The sequence below is a fragment of the Biomphalaria glabrata genome, chromosome 13, assembly GCF_947242115.1.
Source record: "Biomphalaria glabrata chromosome 13, xgBioGlab47.1, whole genome shotgun sequence".
In the NCBI taxonomy this organism is placed as follows: domain Eukaryota; kingdom Metazoa; phylum Mollusca; class Gastropoda; family Planorbidae; genus Biomphalaria; species Biomphalaria glabrata.
Window position 1 is genome coordinate 28,392,228 of NC_074723.1, and position 16,939 is coordinate 28,409,166.

Below are 16,939 nucleotides of genomic sequence, written 5' to 3' on the forward strand. Positions count from 1 at the left end.
AGAGTGCGAGTCAATTAACAAGTCAATGAAACATTTTTTTAGTTGAGTGTTAGTCAACATCAAGTGTGAGTCAGTGTATGCTTATGAGCTGATGTATTTAAAAGTTTGTATTTTAAGTGAGTAAACCACAGATTTCATTTTTTTAAGTATTCGACATAAGCAAGTCTAAACAAAATAAAAAGATTTGTCTTATATGAAAACATTGAATAAAAAACTTGAAACCACATAAAAGTTCACACAACAACAAATACACTCAAAACAGCAGTTTATTTTACTTGTATCAAAACACTGTCAAATGTACTTTTTCAACATAAATCTAAATAAATAATATTTGCCTCATTGAAACATTGTGCAAGAATCACACACTAAATATCTGTGACCTATCACAGGGATATAAAAAACCTACAAGTTTAGCTGAACTGTATAAAGATATGTATCACTGGACTATATAAATCTAGCTGCTACACAACTTATGACTGGACCAATACTGATTTTATGACATTGGAAAAGCTAGTTCATTCTTTACTTGTCTATTTACTACATATATATAATATATATTTACTAGCCAGATCGTGTGTCTTAGTTTGTGCATCGCTGATCTGGATTTAGATCTCTGAGAAACATGGTGAGATGTCCCTTGAACACTTTTTAATTTTCACATGAAACTGTGAAAATAGGTTTACCCGATTTGTTAAAAGGTTTCATTCTTCAAAAGAGATAATTCAGTTTTTGTTTTTTTTTGTTTTGTTTTTTTATTATTATTATTTTTATGGCCTTCTTGTTGAAACATTAAGCATACACTGTGGTGTCGCCATGATCTAAGGAAAATTCCTGCCAAATTTTATCATGATTGGTCAAATGGATTTGATTTCTGTAAGTAACAATTCATACTCCTTACATTGTGCTTTATACATTATATTATATAGATTTGACTGTTGAACAATTTTAAAAAATATGTATTTCTTGTTGATGATAGAGCAACAAAAGTAATGATCTTGAATGCAGGACTTAGGGAAAGGGTTGTGGTAAATCATAATAATAATAATACACAATATATTGTCCCATCTAATATATGGAAAACTTAAAATATAAATAAATATAAACGACAAAGAAGATTTTCATAAAATTTGCTATAAAAAAATGGCAACAGAAGTGGTCATCATAAAATAGGTTATGAGCTACTGCTACCATTGGCAGCATCAACTGCTCATAGTTGTCAACACATTAACACAAGTAAAAAGTACATGTCACAGCCAAAACATCATGTATTTAATATTATAGTTTTAAGTTTTGAAAAGCCTTTAAAGAAACTTTTCACTAACACTAGTTCACTCTACCATCCTAGTGGTCAGTCTTAAGGTGAAGGGTATATACAAAGTCTGAGTCTTTGAGACTGTGTGGCCATGTCTTGTTCTGACTGAACAGTTCTAGTCTCACTCCAACACTTATCATGATTTTCTAACTGAGGAACAAAAAGTTATAAAATAATTGAAATAAAAAAATAATGCTGGTACTATCTATCATATATTTGTAAAATACCACAGTGGCACATTTGTTGATAATGAGATCTCCTCTTAAACTGGCGTACCTATCTGCATGAAATTTTGTACATAGGTTCCTTTTATGTCTTAGGAGCTCACTAAGAACATTTTTATGACTGATTTGTACCCTGATGACCACTATTTTCAGTATTTCCCAAAAGGCAGCGGTCTACATATAAAGTATTTTTTAAAATATCATGAATTACACATTTTAAAAGCAATATTTTTCTCTAAGTGTACTTATTTTTAATATGCCTTACGCCATATCCACTTCCTTTTAGAAGCAGTCTAAATGAAAAACAAAATCAATCTTAATAGCATAAATATAACAAGAGATCTAAAGTATTTTTCTTTTTTTTCGAGAGAAAGAAAGAGAGAGAGCAAGTAATGGTATTTTAACTCTTTATCTCCGTAATTATTTTCCTCGTTTTGATAGTATTATCCATTTTTGCTCATTTGTATTTCACTATCCTGTTATGATTAAACTTCTGTAACTTTTTTGTTTGTTATCAGAAAATGTTATATTTAGTATTAAATTGTAAAAGAAAGCATGCTCTTTTTACATAACACAAAATTAAAGTTTATAAATCCAAAAACAAATTTAGTTTAATGGGGTCAAATCAGCGTTGGCACTGTCAATTAGACGAGAAAAAGTTAAAACACTGTCAACAAAAAACAACAACCAATCCTAATAGTATTGAATCGGCCAGCAAAACCAACGACTTAGCAGAGTTTAAGTTATTAATTAACATGCGTGATTATATTGACACATGAAATGCATAGGATGTATTAATTTCTTTTCTGAAGTAACATCTGTAATATATAAGATAAGATAAGAAGATAAATCTAAAATCTAGACCTTTGTCATTTCGCTTCTTCAAATGGGGTCAAAAAAAAGTTCCCCTTTCAGACCTTGTGGTCTACATGTCAGATGTAGTAAAGGTCATCTGTTTCTGTGGCCTATGGTTAACAACGGTGTCATGTGGCCAGCACAATGACCAACCCCCTTTACTTTTCTCCAACTAATGTCATGTACCCATTAGAGCAGGGTGGACTCAGGGGTGCCCAAAGATCCTGAAATTAAAAATCACAGTCTTCACAGGATTCAAACGCAATTAATAAACCAGATTGATATTTCTTTTTATTTAGAGAATAAAATACCAAGAGAACTTTAGAAAGGGGGATGAGAATGTGTACGAAGGACTAACTTTTTGTTGTTGGCAGAGCTGGGGGGAAGGGGGGGGGGAGAGCAGATAAGTAAAAGTGCAACTAAAATTAATGGGACCAAAATATGAAAGCATGTATTAGTCAGGGACGCACAATTTAGCAAGTCAAGTCAAAAGTCTATGCGGGAGAAAAATGGGGTTCAAGAGAGCGAAAAAGAGAGAGAGAAGGAAATAAGAGAGCGGGCTGTGAAATTTAATTGTAACAGCTACACTAATTCACGGGCTTAAAAAAAAGTATGTTAGCTTGATCATTAAAAAATGGCCCATTAATTAAACTGAAAAACAAAAGGGGGTGTTCAGGAAAGAGAGAGCAGGCTGTGAAATTTCATTGTAAGAGATCTACTAATTCAAGGAGTAAAAAAGTATGTTATGTTGATGGTTAAAATCAGGCCAGTTTATTAAAATTAAAAAGAAAAGAAAAGAAGGGGGTGTTCCGCCATAATAAACAATATAAAGCCTGGGAACAAATCAATAGGCGCAGCCGGCATGTACTGCTAGTCACATATGTGTATTTATATAGCTGCCTGGTCGAGTGGTATGTGCTTCAAACTGGTTTGGCGTTCAAACTATGCCCACTTGCATCTCCTGCTGAGCTGCAAGAGTTTTGGACCAGGATGTAATCATTTTCATTTCTGATCAAATGGCCTAAGCTTATAAAACAAGACATATCTTTTCTCTATATACACCTAAAACAATCATCAGGGCCTCTTAATTGACTAGTAAGTTTTGATGATTCCAACTTTTACTTTTAAAGAGGATTTTCATACGTAAGTTAATCACAGTAACATTTTGATAGTTGAAATCCAGTTTAAGTTCTTTGTAAAATAAAAAAAAAAACATACAGAAAGAAAAAGAAAAGAATGAGATATACTTACATGATCATAAATGTCATCATTGTTGGTTAAGTCCCCTTGTTTTCTTGGCACCACATGGACATGAACATGCTGAAATCATTGGGAAAACAAATCATGAAGGTCATTGATACTTTAATGTTTGCAAGAGGTGTAGAAGATACATTTTGAATATTCTTATACATGCTTTCCTACCATAGCTCTACCTCTACTTATCATATCTTAAATGCTTGTCTAAATGCCATTAACTTAATGGAAGGATATGGCTTGTGTAAAAACTATAGCTACATCGCTCTCCTTTGGTTTTCAAGTGAAGACTAAACAATTATAGTGTAATGGTGATTGAACTCTCGGTCTCGTCCTAAACTCTACTGTACCGTATTGACTTAGCTTTGTCCACAAGGCCTTCTCAAAAATAACAGAATCGCTATAGGCTTGTTGCCAGTTCCTTCTTGACAATCACATCACCATATCATGGGTAATATGTATGCAGAGCATTTACAAATCCATTCTCAAATAGTTGCTCCTCATCATACTCGGCTGTAGGTCTGTGTCAGCTGGTCACAAACACGCACAGCTAGCCCACCTGAGTGGCAAGTCCAGTTGTTACACTATTTAAAAAAAACAACATTTAGAACCACCTTCACTGTTTGTCCAGCTCCTACCCCATCTTGTACAGCTATAGTGGAGGAGGGTACATCAAAACATTGTTTCACAGTGTTCACAACTTGCTGGACAGTCATAAACAGGTCAGTTACTTCAGCTGGGCTTAAATCTGAAAGCCTTTCAACAGGACGGATTGGGGCTACAAGGACATATGGATAAAGAAGTTAAGAAAAATGTTCGGGGTAGTACATTCAAGTATATTCAGAAGAACAAGGGGAGTTGGCATGTGCATTAGATGTTGCCAAATGTGTCTGTCACAAGTAGGTCCATACAGTAATGTGAAATACTTTATTCATCCTTACTATTTGGACTTGAAGACATTATCTTAGAAGATTTACTGAACAAAATAAAAAGATACGACCAGGCAATACTGGCTTGATGTTTACAAAAGCTAGGGATAAAAGTGTCCTGTAGAAAACTTGACTGGACTTGATGATGACATGGCCAAATTGATAACTGTCTTGTTCTTCTGGGGAAACTGAAATTTTACAAAATTCAAACAAAGCAAAAAGGATTATTAACTTTTTTTTTAAAAGAACATACAACTAAAATGCTATTAAAAAAAATAGACTAATGATAGCAAACGCATGCTGTTTGAGAATATAAACAAGACCAAATGACCCTCTCCCCTCATTTGATATGAAAGGGATTGTCTTAATCAGTTATTAGTTTAAGTCTCTGAATACCAAGAATGACTGAGTTAACATGGATTAATCTCTTTTTTTTTTAAGGAATATTTCTATTAAGGAGATTCATGAATAAGAAAAGACTAAAAATCTTATTTACACATATGATAATAATCTGCTAGAATTATATATTGTGAATCATGCATTGTGGCTTCACTTTTGCATTGTTTTGTTATTTCTTTTAAAGGTTTTGTAGTATGTATATTGTTGATTAGTTTCAAAGGTTGTCATGGCCAGGGGTGTCAATGGGGTTAAGCTCCCATTGTCTATAAAATACTCCTAATGGCATGCGTCTCAAATAGCCTCTGACAACTAAGTCCAGCACCTGGCCTGCTCGTGTGGCTTAGATATTAAGCCCGGTGAAACTGCTCTTACTAACAGGTGAAGGGGTGAAGGCGGATACCTGGCGCCACAAAACCGGGAGCTTCGGGCAGATGGAGCTCGTCAGCCTAGTAAGGCAGTTCATCTAGGAGAGGGGTACTCTGACTTCAAACCCCCGCTGCCTTGCGGTACTGAGGCTTCAGGAGACAACCTCGAGGAGAAATCAGGAGTGAAGCCCCTTAGGCGTTGGGAGTATCAGCTGCGAAATTCCCTCCGGCAGCTTCTGCAACTGAGTTGGTGCCAAATGTAATGCGATGCGTTCCTTTGGATCACATCAGCAAGGTCGAGAGAGGGATCATGACGCATGGGCCACCCATGACCCCTTTATCCAAGGCCCAGGAATGCGCCCCGGAGAGGAAACTCTGGTGCTGCTGCAAAGCGGCTAAAACAACACGGGAGACAACAGTTACGGGTTGTTATAAGTCCAACTTGATTGGCGTAATGTATGGACGCCACGGGTTGTCTCTGACGGTGGGAGAGGTCTTCGCGCCTCACTGATCAGCTACCGCCCGCCTCAACCTGGCCAGCCCCCAGTCAGTTAGGTGCTGATACGCCACAGCCTGCCTGCTCTAATGGGTGCTTAGAGCTTACTTTAAAACGACAAGTAGGCTGGAAACTTGCACCAAGCAACAAAAGAAGAAAATTTAAACTGAAAAAGAAAATCCCTGTCATGCGACTGGCCACTTGGAATGTCAGGACAATGTGTCCTGGTCTCACTGATGATCTAAGGCAGATCGACGATGCAAGGAAGACGGCAGTTATAAACAACGAGCTAAAAAGGCTACATATCGACATTGCAGCCCTGCAAGAAACCCGACTGGCCGAAAACGGCATGCTCCGCGAGACTGACTACACTTTCTTTTGGAAAGGGAAAGCACAGGATGAGACTCGAATACATGGTGTGGGCTTTGCTGTCAAGAACAGTCTTCTTCCCATGATAGTCCCTCCAGTTGGTGGCTCGGAACGGCTACTAAGCATAAGTATGATGACCGCATCTGGAAAAGTCACTCTAATTAGTGCCTATGCCCCCACACTAAGCTCGCTTCAGGAGGACAAAGACAAGTTCTATGAAGACCTCAAAGAAGCCATTGCAAACATTCCTCAAAAAGAACATATGATCCTTCTAGGTGACTTCAATGCCAGAGTAGGATCAGATCACACTACCTGGCCAGACTGTCTTGGGCTTTTTGGAATCGGAAAGATGAATGAGAACGGACAAAGACTGCTTGAATTCTGCACATACCATAAGCTCTGCATTACCAACACATACTTCAGAACAAAACCACAGCACTGTGTCTCATGGAGGCACCCTAGGTCTGGGCACTGGCACCAGCTGGATATGATACTGACACGAAAAAAGGACATTGGAAATATACTGCTGACACGTAGCTACCAAAGCGCGGATTGTGATACTGATCATACTTTAGTGTCCTGCCGGACAAGACTGCTGCCAACTAAGATCCACACATCACAGGGAAAAAGAAAATCACGCCTGAATACTACTAGCACAAAAAATCCTGATCTTTGCACCGAATTTGAGAACAAATTAGAGTAAGCTTTTAAAAACTTCTCTGTGACTGAGGTAGAAAAAAGCTGGACGTTTATGCGTGATACAATCTACCAAACATCATCACTGGTCTTTGGAAACAAAACCAAGAAAAGCGAAGACTGGTTTGAAGCTAGTCTACCAGAAATGGAAACTGCCACTACGAACAAGAGAGCAGCCATGCTAATCTACAAGAAGGATCCCACCCCAAGCAACTTAAAAAGGCTCAGAGCTGCACGTAACAATGCCCAATGAGTAGCGAGACAATGTGCTAACAAATACTGGCAGGAGCTATGCAAAGATATTCAATCTTGTGCCGACTGTGGTAACATAAGAGGACTATATGAGGGCATGAGAAAAGCCTTTGGACCTCACACCAGCAAGTGTGCTCCGCTCAAGTCAAAAGATGGCTCAATCATCAGCGATCGTGCGCTGCAAATGGAACGATGGGTTGAACACTATGCAGAACTCTACCAGATTGAAAACGCCACCTCACCAAATGCTGTTTCCAACTTCCCATCACTTCCAGTTTTGACGGAATTAGACGGAACGCCCTCAGTAAAGGAGCTGAGCATTGCCATTGACATGCTTGCACATGGGAAAACACCCGGAGGAGATGGCATTCCTGCTGAAGTAATTCAGGCTGGAAAACATGCCCTAATCAAACCACTCCATGAACTGCTAAGCTTGTGCTGGGAACAAGGAATGGTCCCCCAGGAATTGAAAGACTCCAACATTGTTACAATTTATAAAAATAAAGGCGACCGCTCTGATTGTAACAATTACAGAGGCATCTCACTGCTTAGCATAGTCGGAAAGGCTTTTGCTAGAGTATTACTAAAGCGATTACAGATCCTGGCAGATCGTGTTTATCCAGAGTCGCAGTGTGGCTTTAGGGCAGGTAGATCTACAACAGATATGATTTTCTCTCTTCGGCAGCTACAGGAGAAGAGCAGAGAACAAAAGCAGCCCCTCTTCATAGCATTTATTGATTTGACCAAGGCCTTTGACCTTGTTAGCAGAAGCGGTCTGTTTGCTGTACTAGAGAGAATCGGCTGCCCAAATAAGTTAAGAAAACTAGTGTCAGCTTTTCACGAAAATATGCAGGGCACCGTTCAGTTTGAAAGTTCTTCCTCCAGGCCATTCTCCATTAAGAGCGGTGTCAAACAAGGATGTGTACTGGCCCCTACACTATTTGGCATCTTCTTCTCAGTCGTACTATCCAGTGCTTTTAAATCCCTGGAAGACGGAATATACATCCATAGCAGATCCGATGGAAGGCTCTTTAACCTGGCACGTCTTAAAGCCAAAACGAAAAGGCGTCGTATATTGATAAGGGAGCTGCTGTTTGCCGATGACGCGGCACTCGTATCTCACTCACAAGGAGGTCTACAGAAGCTAGTGAACGCCTTAGCAGCTGCTTGTCAAGAGTTTAGCCTTACTATAAGTCTCTCCAAGACCGAAATCCTGGCACAAGACGTCGCAGAAATACCTATAATACAAATTGGGAACCACACCCTTTCAGTGGTGCAGGAATTTACCTACTTGGGTTCAACAATTGTCAGTAACCTAGACTTAGACATCGAGCTGACAAAAAGGATAGGAAAAGCTACCACAGCATTGGCAAAACTCTCCAAGCGCGTCTGGGAAAATGGTAAATTGACCACAGCAACCAAAATCCTAGTCTACAACGCCTGTGTTGTGAGCACTCTCCTTTATGGCAGTGAGAGCTGGGTCAACATACATGTACCAAGAGCACAGATTGAATAGTTTCCACTTGCGCTGCCTGAGACGCATAATGGGCATCTCTTGGAGGGACCATGTCTCCAATCAGGAAGTTTTAAGATTGGCCAATATGAACAGCATGTATGCTCTCCTGACACAAAGAAGATTACGCTGGCTCGGACATGTCACCCGCATGCCAGATGGCAGAATCCCGAAAGATATCTTATATGCTGAGCTTGAGGAAGGAGTCAGACCCAAGGGCCGCCCAAGACTAACATATAGAGATGTCTGCAAGCGAGACATGAGAGCCTCAGGCATCAGCGAAAGTATGTGGGAAAACATAGCCAAAGACCGGAGTGCATGGAGACAGACTGTGCGTGCTGGGACAACCCTTGCTGAGAACAAAAGAATTGAAGCGGCTTTAATCAAGAGGGATAAAAAGAAAGCTGCCCTGTCTGCTAGCCCTAAATCAGAGGCATACACATGTACGAATTGTGGCAAAGTCTGCCGTTCTAGAATTGGCTTGATTAGCCACACCAGATTCTGCCCCGTCTCAAGATTAAGCCAAAACCAGTGACTCATTTGGGCGCATCCATTGCCTTTCGAGACAAAAGGAGCCATATATATATATTGTTGATTAAGAAATTGTTTATATGGAGTTTATAGAACAGTTTGTAAGTAAGTAAAAGTAAAGTCTCCCTTTAAGAAATTCATTTCATTGATCAGGTACTATTGACTGCACAGTGCTTCTGTTTTAATAACCTACTGTTATTTAGTATGTCACATGGCAAGTACATGAGAGAAGAAGTCAGCTGATTTCTAGCAATAGAGCTAAGCTAAATTTTTTAATGGGGATTTGAATGTTACTTTTTAGAAGTTAAGTTATATATAATGTAGAATATCCCTACTGACATATTTCTAAAAATTACTTTTAAAATTGCTTTTCTTTAGACAGATATTTCATAAAGAATCCAACCAGTTTAACTTTTGTTTATCACATTTTCTATTGAAAAATTGCTGCATCGACTTAAATTGATGCATCGACTTAAATTGATGCATGATATTGAGAATACATAGTTGAGAATACATAGTCGTTGTCATAGGTAATTTAGTTAAATAGCTAAAATTAGATCAAGAAAGCATTATTAAATAGTATTGTTTTGTTGCACTGTTCCTTAAGATAACATTTTCATTTCTGTAGCAGCTGATTAACATTTCTTTTTTTTAACTTTTAACAAAAAAAAAAGAAAACAAAATGCTTCTCCAGCTAATTGTGTACTGAACAGCCATCTTACTAATTGATGAATCTGAATGGAGGGCAGTAACTCTTCCATACAAATCTGTTCTCCTATGTTGCCAGACTGGCATTTCACTCCTAACTTTGGCCACATAATCCAAATCTATTTCAGCTAGGCACAGACTAACACCTTCACTGCATTGAGCTATGATAGCTCCCCAAGGATCAACTACCTGAAGTAAATATTAAAAATATTTGGATGCATACTGTTCCGAAATTGTAACAAAAAAAAAAATTGTATAGACCTAACTAAGCATCATACTTTTATACAATGGCTGCTGGTCATTTGATATGTGCTTGGGATGGTCCTCAGTATGAGTCTTACCATCCTGCTTGGGGCTTAGGCTAGGAGGTAATAATATTCATTTCTGAAAGCAGGTCTGAAACTTGTTAAAAAAAAAAATAGCTAACTTTCTACACAGCGTCCTTCTTGTTAATTTCAATTGAAGGATGAGACATATTATTCAGGATTAAAGAATATTCCTGAGTCTACACAACTCACAAGTCACCTGTTGTCTAAAACTAAAAGTGCTGTTGGTCATTGTGCTGACTGTAAAACACCCTCATCAACAATTGTAGGTTACAGAAACAAGTGAACTTTATATCTTCTGCCCCATGAACTACTAGGTATGGCTAAATATAGAAGTTATGCATCAGAGAAAGATTAGCACTTAAGAGCTTCTGTAAATACTTTTGAAAAAACAAGGCTACAGATTTTCAGTCCATAAATGATACTGTTATAAGCACTAATGAATTTACCATGGCATGGCCATAGGATGACCTCTTGACATTATGTTTCCCTGTCTGCGCTGCAGCAACTACATAGCACTGGGTCTCTATGGCTCTAGCTCGAAGGATACTCTGTAATAGTTCAAATAATTATAACATATAATGTAAGTAAATGTATTCAAAGTTATTTAAAAGTAAGAACTGTGTCATTGTATATTTTAGTGCATCCTCCATAATCCCCATTAATTCCACAATCAGGTTTTGTATTCTGCTTCCCTATAAATGCAATAAACATTTAAGTACCATAGGAGTCTGTGTGCATAAACTTAAAAGATGTCAGCAACTCTAATTATACATTTATAATCTGTATTTTATTTACAGTTTAAAAGGTCAGATCTTCCACTCAAATGATGACCTCTTTTATAATTTGAAAGTAAAGAAATTTCTCTATGGAGAAAAGTGGTGACAAGACAAGTTTAGGAGAGCAAGGTAGCACTGATCTCAGCAAACAAAGAAAATAATAGCCAAATATTCAAAATACTTGCTCCTCTAGCACCCAGACACAGCAATATGCTTACTAGTGGTGTACACAGACAAGAATGCTTCTCTAGGATAGGGTTCTATAAGGCACAAGAAGATGTGCTCTAGGAGATGAGCCATAGTTGTTTTATGACTGAAGATGGTTAACACATTATTTTTAGTATTGTCATAAACAAAAATTTAACAAGGTTACAAAGACTGTGTGGAAACACAAACTCAAAATTGGCCCCAGAAGTGATCCACCCAAGCAGGTAAAAAGGCAGGTTTCAATATTTTCAGAAAGAACATCAGAATGAAATTCAATCAAAGACAAATGACAGAAGAATGGAGAAAGAAGGTTGACAGATCTTGTGTGGTGCCCCAGCGGTTTTGTAAAGGGTCAATCTCTTATTCAAAGCCTCAAGAAAAAAATTTTCCTATGTGTTCTATAGTTTTGGAGCAGTTCAGCAGTTCATGCAATAATATGAAAAACTACTTATTAATTATTGTTTTAAATTATGTCCAACTTATATGCATACTAAATAGATTTTGTTCTTTAAAAAAAAAAAGTTAACATTTTTTTGTGTGTAAATGCAAGTGGTCAGTATGACAGAACTTACTTAACTTAGCAATACAAATGTAAAAAAAAAAAAAATTTTGACAAAAAATCTATAACCATGTGCATAAATGTGTTTAAAATATGGTAAATAGTAATCTCCCCTACAAAAGAGCCTTCAGTGTTGGTTACTTAATTAATAGGGAATAGTTCTAAAAGTGGTGTATGTTTATGAAAAAACTGCTTGCATATAAGTGATTTAAAAAATTAGTTTTTATTACTTTCAGAAAAGAAAAAAGTAGCCATTGCATCAGAACTTTGAATGGTCTAAAATATTATGATGTATTTTCACTATCTCTTCTAGTTTGTGAGATCTAATGGGATGGACGGACTGACAGACAGACATTCCACACAAAACTAATAGCGTCTTTTCCCCTTTTAGGGACTGCTAAAAAAGCAACCAAGGCCAACCACTGAAATATGGTGACAATCTCACAGCTTTCTACAAGTCAAGGCAGGATAGCATACAAGAATTTTCATGTTTTTTCCTAGGACTCTGTAAGAGCTTATGATTATTCATTTTTGAAAACATTTGATCTAATGATTCCATTCCCAAATAAAAGTGTGCAAGCTAACTAGTGTAAAAAAATGCAAAACGAAACGAAAACTCTACACCCATATCAAAAGGTCAGGGCTTGCAAAGACCTTAATTCAGGGAACAGTACCAGGCAAAAGAAGAAGAGGCAGACAGTAAAAGTGATGGGAAAACAGCATAAAAGAATTGAAAAAAAATCTATTCAAGTCAAAAGATGGAGATTGACGTTTAACAGATCTTGTGTCGTGCCTCAACTATCCAAAAGCTAATAGATAGGTGAAGGTGAAATTAAAGGCAGCTGCTTTTAATGGTTTAAGTAATTCAATGTATCCAGTTCTTTTTATATATAGAAAAAAAAGTAGTCGGGGGCTAGGTGACCAGTCAATCAGTTGAATGACATTACACAGAAACAAAGCAGAAACAGTTACTGTGAAGTTTTTAAAGCCCCTGTCCTTCAAAACTGTATTCTTTACCAAGAGGCCTCAACAAGACACTGGCCCAAAAACACCCCTATAGAAAGAAAACTATATGGAGAGATTTCTGATTTGAAAACCACTGCCCAGTTCATCTCATATTTGGTCTAGTCATCTGAATGCTCCAACATTATTAAATAATAAAAACAAGGAAGAAGAAGAGAGTAGTAAGAAACTAAATGACCAGTAAATCAGTTGAATGACACTACACAGAAAAAAACATGACACTACACAGAAACAAAACAAAGTTCCTCTGGAATAATAGAATCCATATCTTGTACAGACACATATAATTAGGATGACTCCTGTATTTTAGATGATCTTTGATGATTGGCAGCTGCTGAAAATATGCTTCAATAACATCAAGAAGAATGTTTTATTTACCTCCCAATGTGCCATGCCAGTTGTCTGTGTAAACGCTGAGGGGTAAGTAATGATCTGCGCACCTTGTTGTGCTAAAGATAATGCCAACTCAGGGAATCTCATATCATAGCACTTGGCTCAGTCAAGGTTTTCAAACTATTTGTACAGAAGATTTTTTTTTTCTAGCTGGGGCTGCATGGCCATGGAAAATGATGCATTCCTCATTAATCTTTGGACTTGAAGACAAGCCTTATTATTATTAATAAAAATGTATAAGATGATTTGCATATAATGAAATCATAATATTATAAGGATACAATAGCTAGACCAATTCTTCCAATGGGTGTTGGAACAGGTGGAACAATTTCAGTACCAGGAATGACACTGTCACTTTCACACAGACGAACTTTGCCAGGTATATCAACATCAAATAAATGGGTTTTCCCATAGGCAGATTGAATGTTTCCCTGGTCGTCAATGATGACATGAGTGTTGATGATTTTAGGAACTTTCTCTGTATCTGGACCCTAAAAGGTATGAAAATTATGAGGTAATAATAGAATAATAGCTTGAAATATTTGTATACTAGGACATAAAATTAATATTTCTTATTCAACAACTGATTGTAATTTTCAATTGTGACAAGAGGGACAATAACGGTAGCTACTTTTTTCAATAAGAGTTAGTCCCCTTTAATACATATTTAAGTCCTGCAAGTATGTAGTTAAGAGAAAACAGACCAGATTTGGGTCATATAGTATGTAAAAGACAACCTTTTGTCTTGATACAAGACAGTAGTGTGTCTCATGGAAGACGGTCATTTGATTGTTAAAACCTGTATTATATTCTTGTAAGCCATCGTTTAGTTTTTGAGACAACAGTATTGTGCCTCTGTGATGCTGTTCTTTGATTGTTGTGAGCTGAACCTGTCCTACTATTTTGATTTTTTTTTTTACTATTTTACTTTCTTTTGTTTGCCTTTATTTCCATTTTCTTATTATCAGTGTCAGTATTATTATTCATTAGATTACTCAAAGAACTAAGCAATGAGCTAGCACCAGTGTTCAAAATACTTTTTCAGGCATCTCTTAACCAGGGCAGAGTACCAAGGGAATGGAAAGAAGCAAATGTCACCCCCCTATATAAAAAAGGAGAAAAATCTGATCCAGGAAACTAAAGACCAGTATCACTTTACCAGCATCACATGTAAAATCCTAGAACACATATGTAGCAACATCATAAACCACTTAGACAAACATGATGTCCTTACTCCATACCAACATGGCTTTAGGAAATATAAATCATGTGAAACACAACTAATAGAACTAATTGATGATTTTTCAAAAGGTTTAGATAATGGTGAGCAAATAGATGCTATCTTATTAGATTTTTCCAAGGCTTTTGACAAAGTTCACCACCATAGTTTGCTTAAAAAATTAAAATGTTTTGGCATTGATGGTCCATTGCATCAGTGGATTAAAGATTTTCTGATAGGGAGAGAACAAACTGTAATAATAAATGGCTCTAAATCAACACCAATATGATATGAGATGGCTGCCTGGTCGTGCGGTTTGCACGCTGGACTGTCGTTCAGATTCATCGATGGTCCCGGGTTCAAACCCTACCCGCTCCCATCCCCCGTCGTCCTGCGGGAGGTTTGGACTAGGAAGTAAACTATCTTCAACTCTGAAGGAACATCCGAAACATATAAAACGAAACAATAACAGTAAACTCAGGTGTACCTCAAGGAACAGTCTTAGGTCCACTACTATTTTTAATTTACATAAATGATTTACCAAATTTTATTAGTTCAGGAACAAAAGTCAGATTATTTGCAGATGATTGCATAATATATAGAACAATAAAAACAAGATACAGAAATTTGACAAAGAATTAGATGAATTACAGAAATGGGAATCAAATTGGAGCAAGTCTTTCCAACAAGAAAAAAAGTCAGTTATTAAGAGTAACAAATAAACTAAAACAAATTAATTCCACTTATCTTATTCATGGTAAACCAGTAGCACAGACTAAAAACGCAAAATACCTAGGTGTTATAATAAATGAAAAATACAGAAACAAAATTTAATAACATACACAGAAAGACACAATGATAAAAGCACATTCCTCGTTTCATATGCTAGGACAAATTTGTACCAATGCGCTTTCTTCTCTAGCGCTATTAGAGCATGGAATGGGTTGCCTGAGCTAGCCAGGAAAACCAGTGACTTGGCAGAATTTAGGTCATTGCACTGGCGGATCCAGGGGGGGGGCGGTAGGGGCGATCGCCCCCCCCACTCGGCTGACCCCCCCCCCCCAAAGGGGGGGGGCGGACGAACTTTAGTATAGGATTCACACAATTTGTATACGAATTTATTACTTATGTTAAAAATATATACTAATTATTTATATTTCAACCTATTTTTAGATTATTTCGCCCCCCCCCCTCTAGTATGTTGGCCGATTTAGTGGTGTCGGGAGGGGGCGATGGTATCAATCCCGCCCCCCCCCCCCCCCCACTACACTTTCGAATGGGGGGGGCGGTCCAATTTATTGGTAGAAATCACAGCCTGCTAACAAAATCAATTAAATATCTATATCCTTGTAACTTGTTATTGATATTTTAACCGATCTTTATATTATGTCGTTCCCTGTTTGCCGATTGGTGGGGGGGGGGGGACGAATACCTCTTCTGCCCTTCCCACCTAAACCCTTTGAGTGGGGGGGGGGGCGGTCCGTTTTTATGGAGAAATCATAGTTTGTGAACAAAATTAGTTGAATTAATATATACATTTTATATTATGTCGCTCCCTTTCTGGTATTTTGGCCGATTCGGTCGGGTGAGGGGGGGGGGGCGATTGCATGTACTGCCCTCCCCACTCTAGCCCTCTGAGTGCTGGGGGGGGGCGGTCCTATTTTTGTGGAGAATCATAGTTTGTGAATAAAATTAGTTGAATATCTATATAATATAAACTACGTATTGATATGTGACCCATTGTAAATATGTCGTACCACACTCTAATCTCAAATTGTATCATTAGTAAATTTAAATGAAAAAGGGTTGTACCAGGTGGGAGGGGCGATACATGCAATCGCATTTCCCACATCGGACAAATCAATACTTTTTCTTTTTGTATTATAGTTAAGAAATTACAAAATTAAAAAAATCTGTCACTAATATAATTTATATATACTATAAATTAAATTCTTTTATCGAGTCGCACCATACCTATTCTTTAATGCCAAATGCAATCTTTAGCAGAAATGAGTAAAGGAGCGAGGATTAATCGTTTTCACTCTACCGCACCTCCCATTTCCAGACAGAGTTTTTGTAATTTCACATGAAGTTATCATAAGAATTTTAAGAAAGACTTTGCATTGGAAAAGTTAGAATTCAAACGAAATTTTTCAGTATAAGAGTCATGATTGAGATGAGTTCTAAACTCAAAAAAACGTTTTCATAGTCGCCTTTTCCCAACCTTTACTCAATCTGATATTTTTCTAGCTAAATAAATTTGGGACTATTACTCACAATTTATACTAGAGTTTTCTTGAATACTATTTATCGAATAAGTTTTTTTTTGGCGGCGATCCTCAAAGCAAAAATCTAAATACGTGGGGTATCCTATCTTTTCAAGGAACAAATCGGTTTTATTTGCAATGTATTATGGGCCTATAAATTCAAATTAGAATATTTTTCATGTACAACATTATTCGAAAGGTCGTTTTTTAATAGTATGAATAATGAGCTTCAGGTCAGGAGAATGCGTTTCTGCAATGAAGAA

General features: G+C 37.3%; 1 protein-coding gene across 10 annotated transcripts in view; it reads right to left on the reverse strand.

The window, feature by feature from the left end:
- Positions 1-248: 248 nt before the first annotated feature.
- Positions 249-16,939, reverse strand: part of LOC106077806 (deaminated glutathione amidase-like) — a 28,569-nt gene continuing 11,878 nt past the window's right edge. For all 10 annotated transcript variants that reach the window (XM_056008772.1, XM_056008776.1, XM_056008773.1 and 7 more), the window contains 8 exons: positions 13,472-13,681; positions 13,176-13,286; positions 10,679-10,780; positions 9,918-10,092; positions 4,643-4,762; positions 4,260-4,435; positions 3,643-3,711; positions 249-1,462 (listed from right to left, as the gene is read on the reverse strand). In XM_056008772.1, coding sequence (XP_055864747.1) covers positions 1,355-1,462; positions 3,643-3,711; positions 4,260-4,435; positions 4,643-4,762; positions 9,918-10,092; positions 10,679-10,780; positions 13,176-13,286; positions 13,472-13,681 — 1,071 coding nt within the window. In that variant the 3' untranslated portion in view covers positions 249-1,354. The remainder of the gene's footprint in view (positions 1,463-3,642; positions 3,712-4,259; positions 4,436-4,642; positions 4,763-9,917; positions 10,093-10,678; positions 10,781-13,175; positions 13,287-13,471; positions 13,682-16,939) is intronic.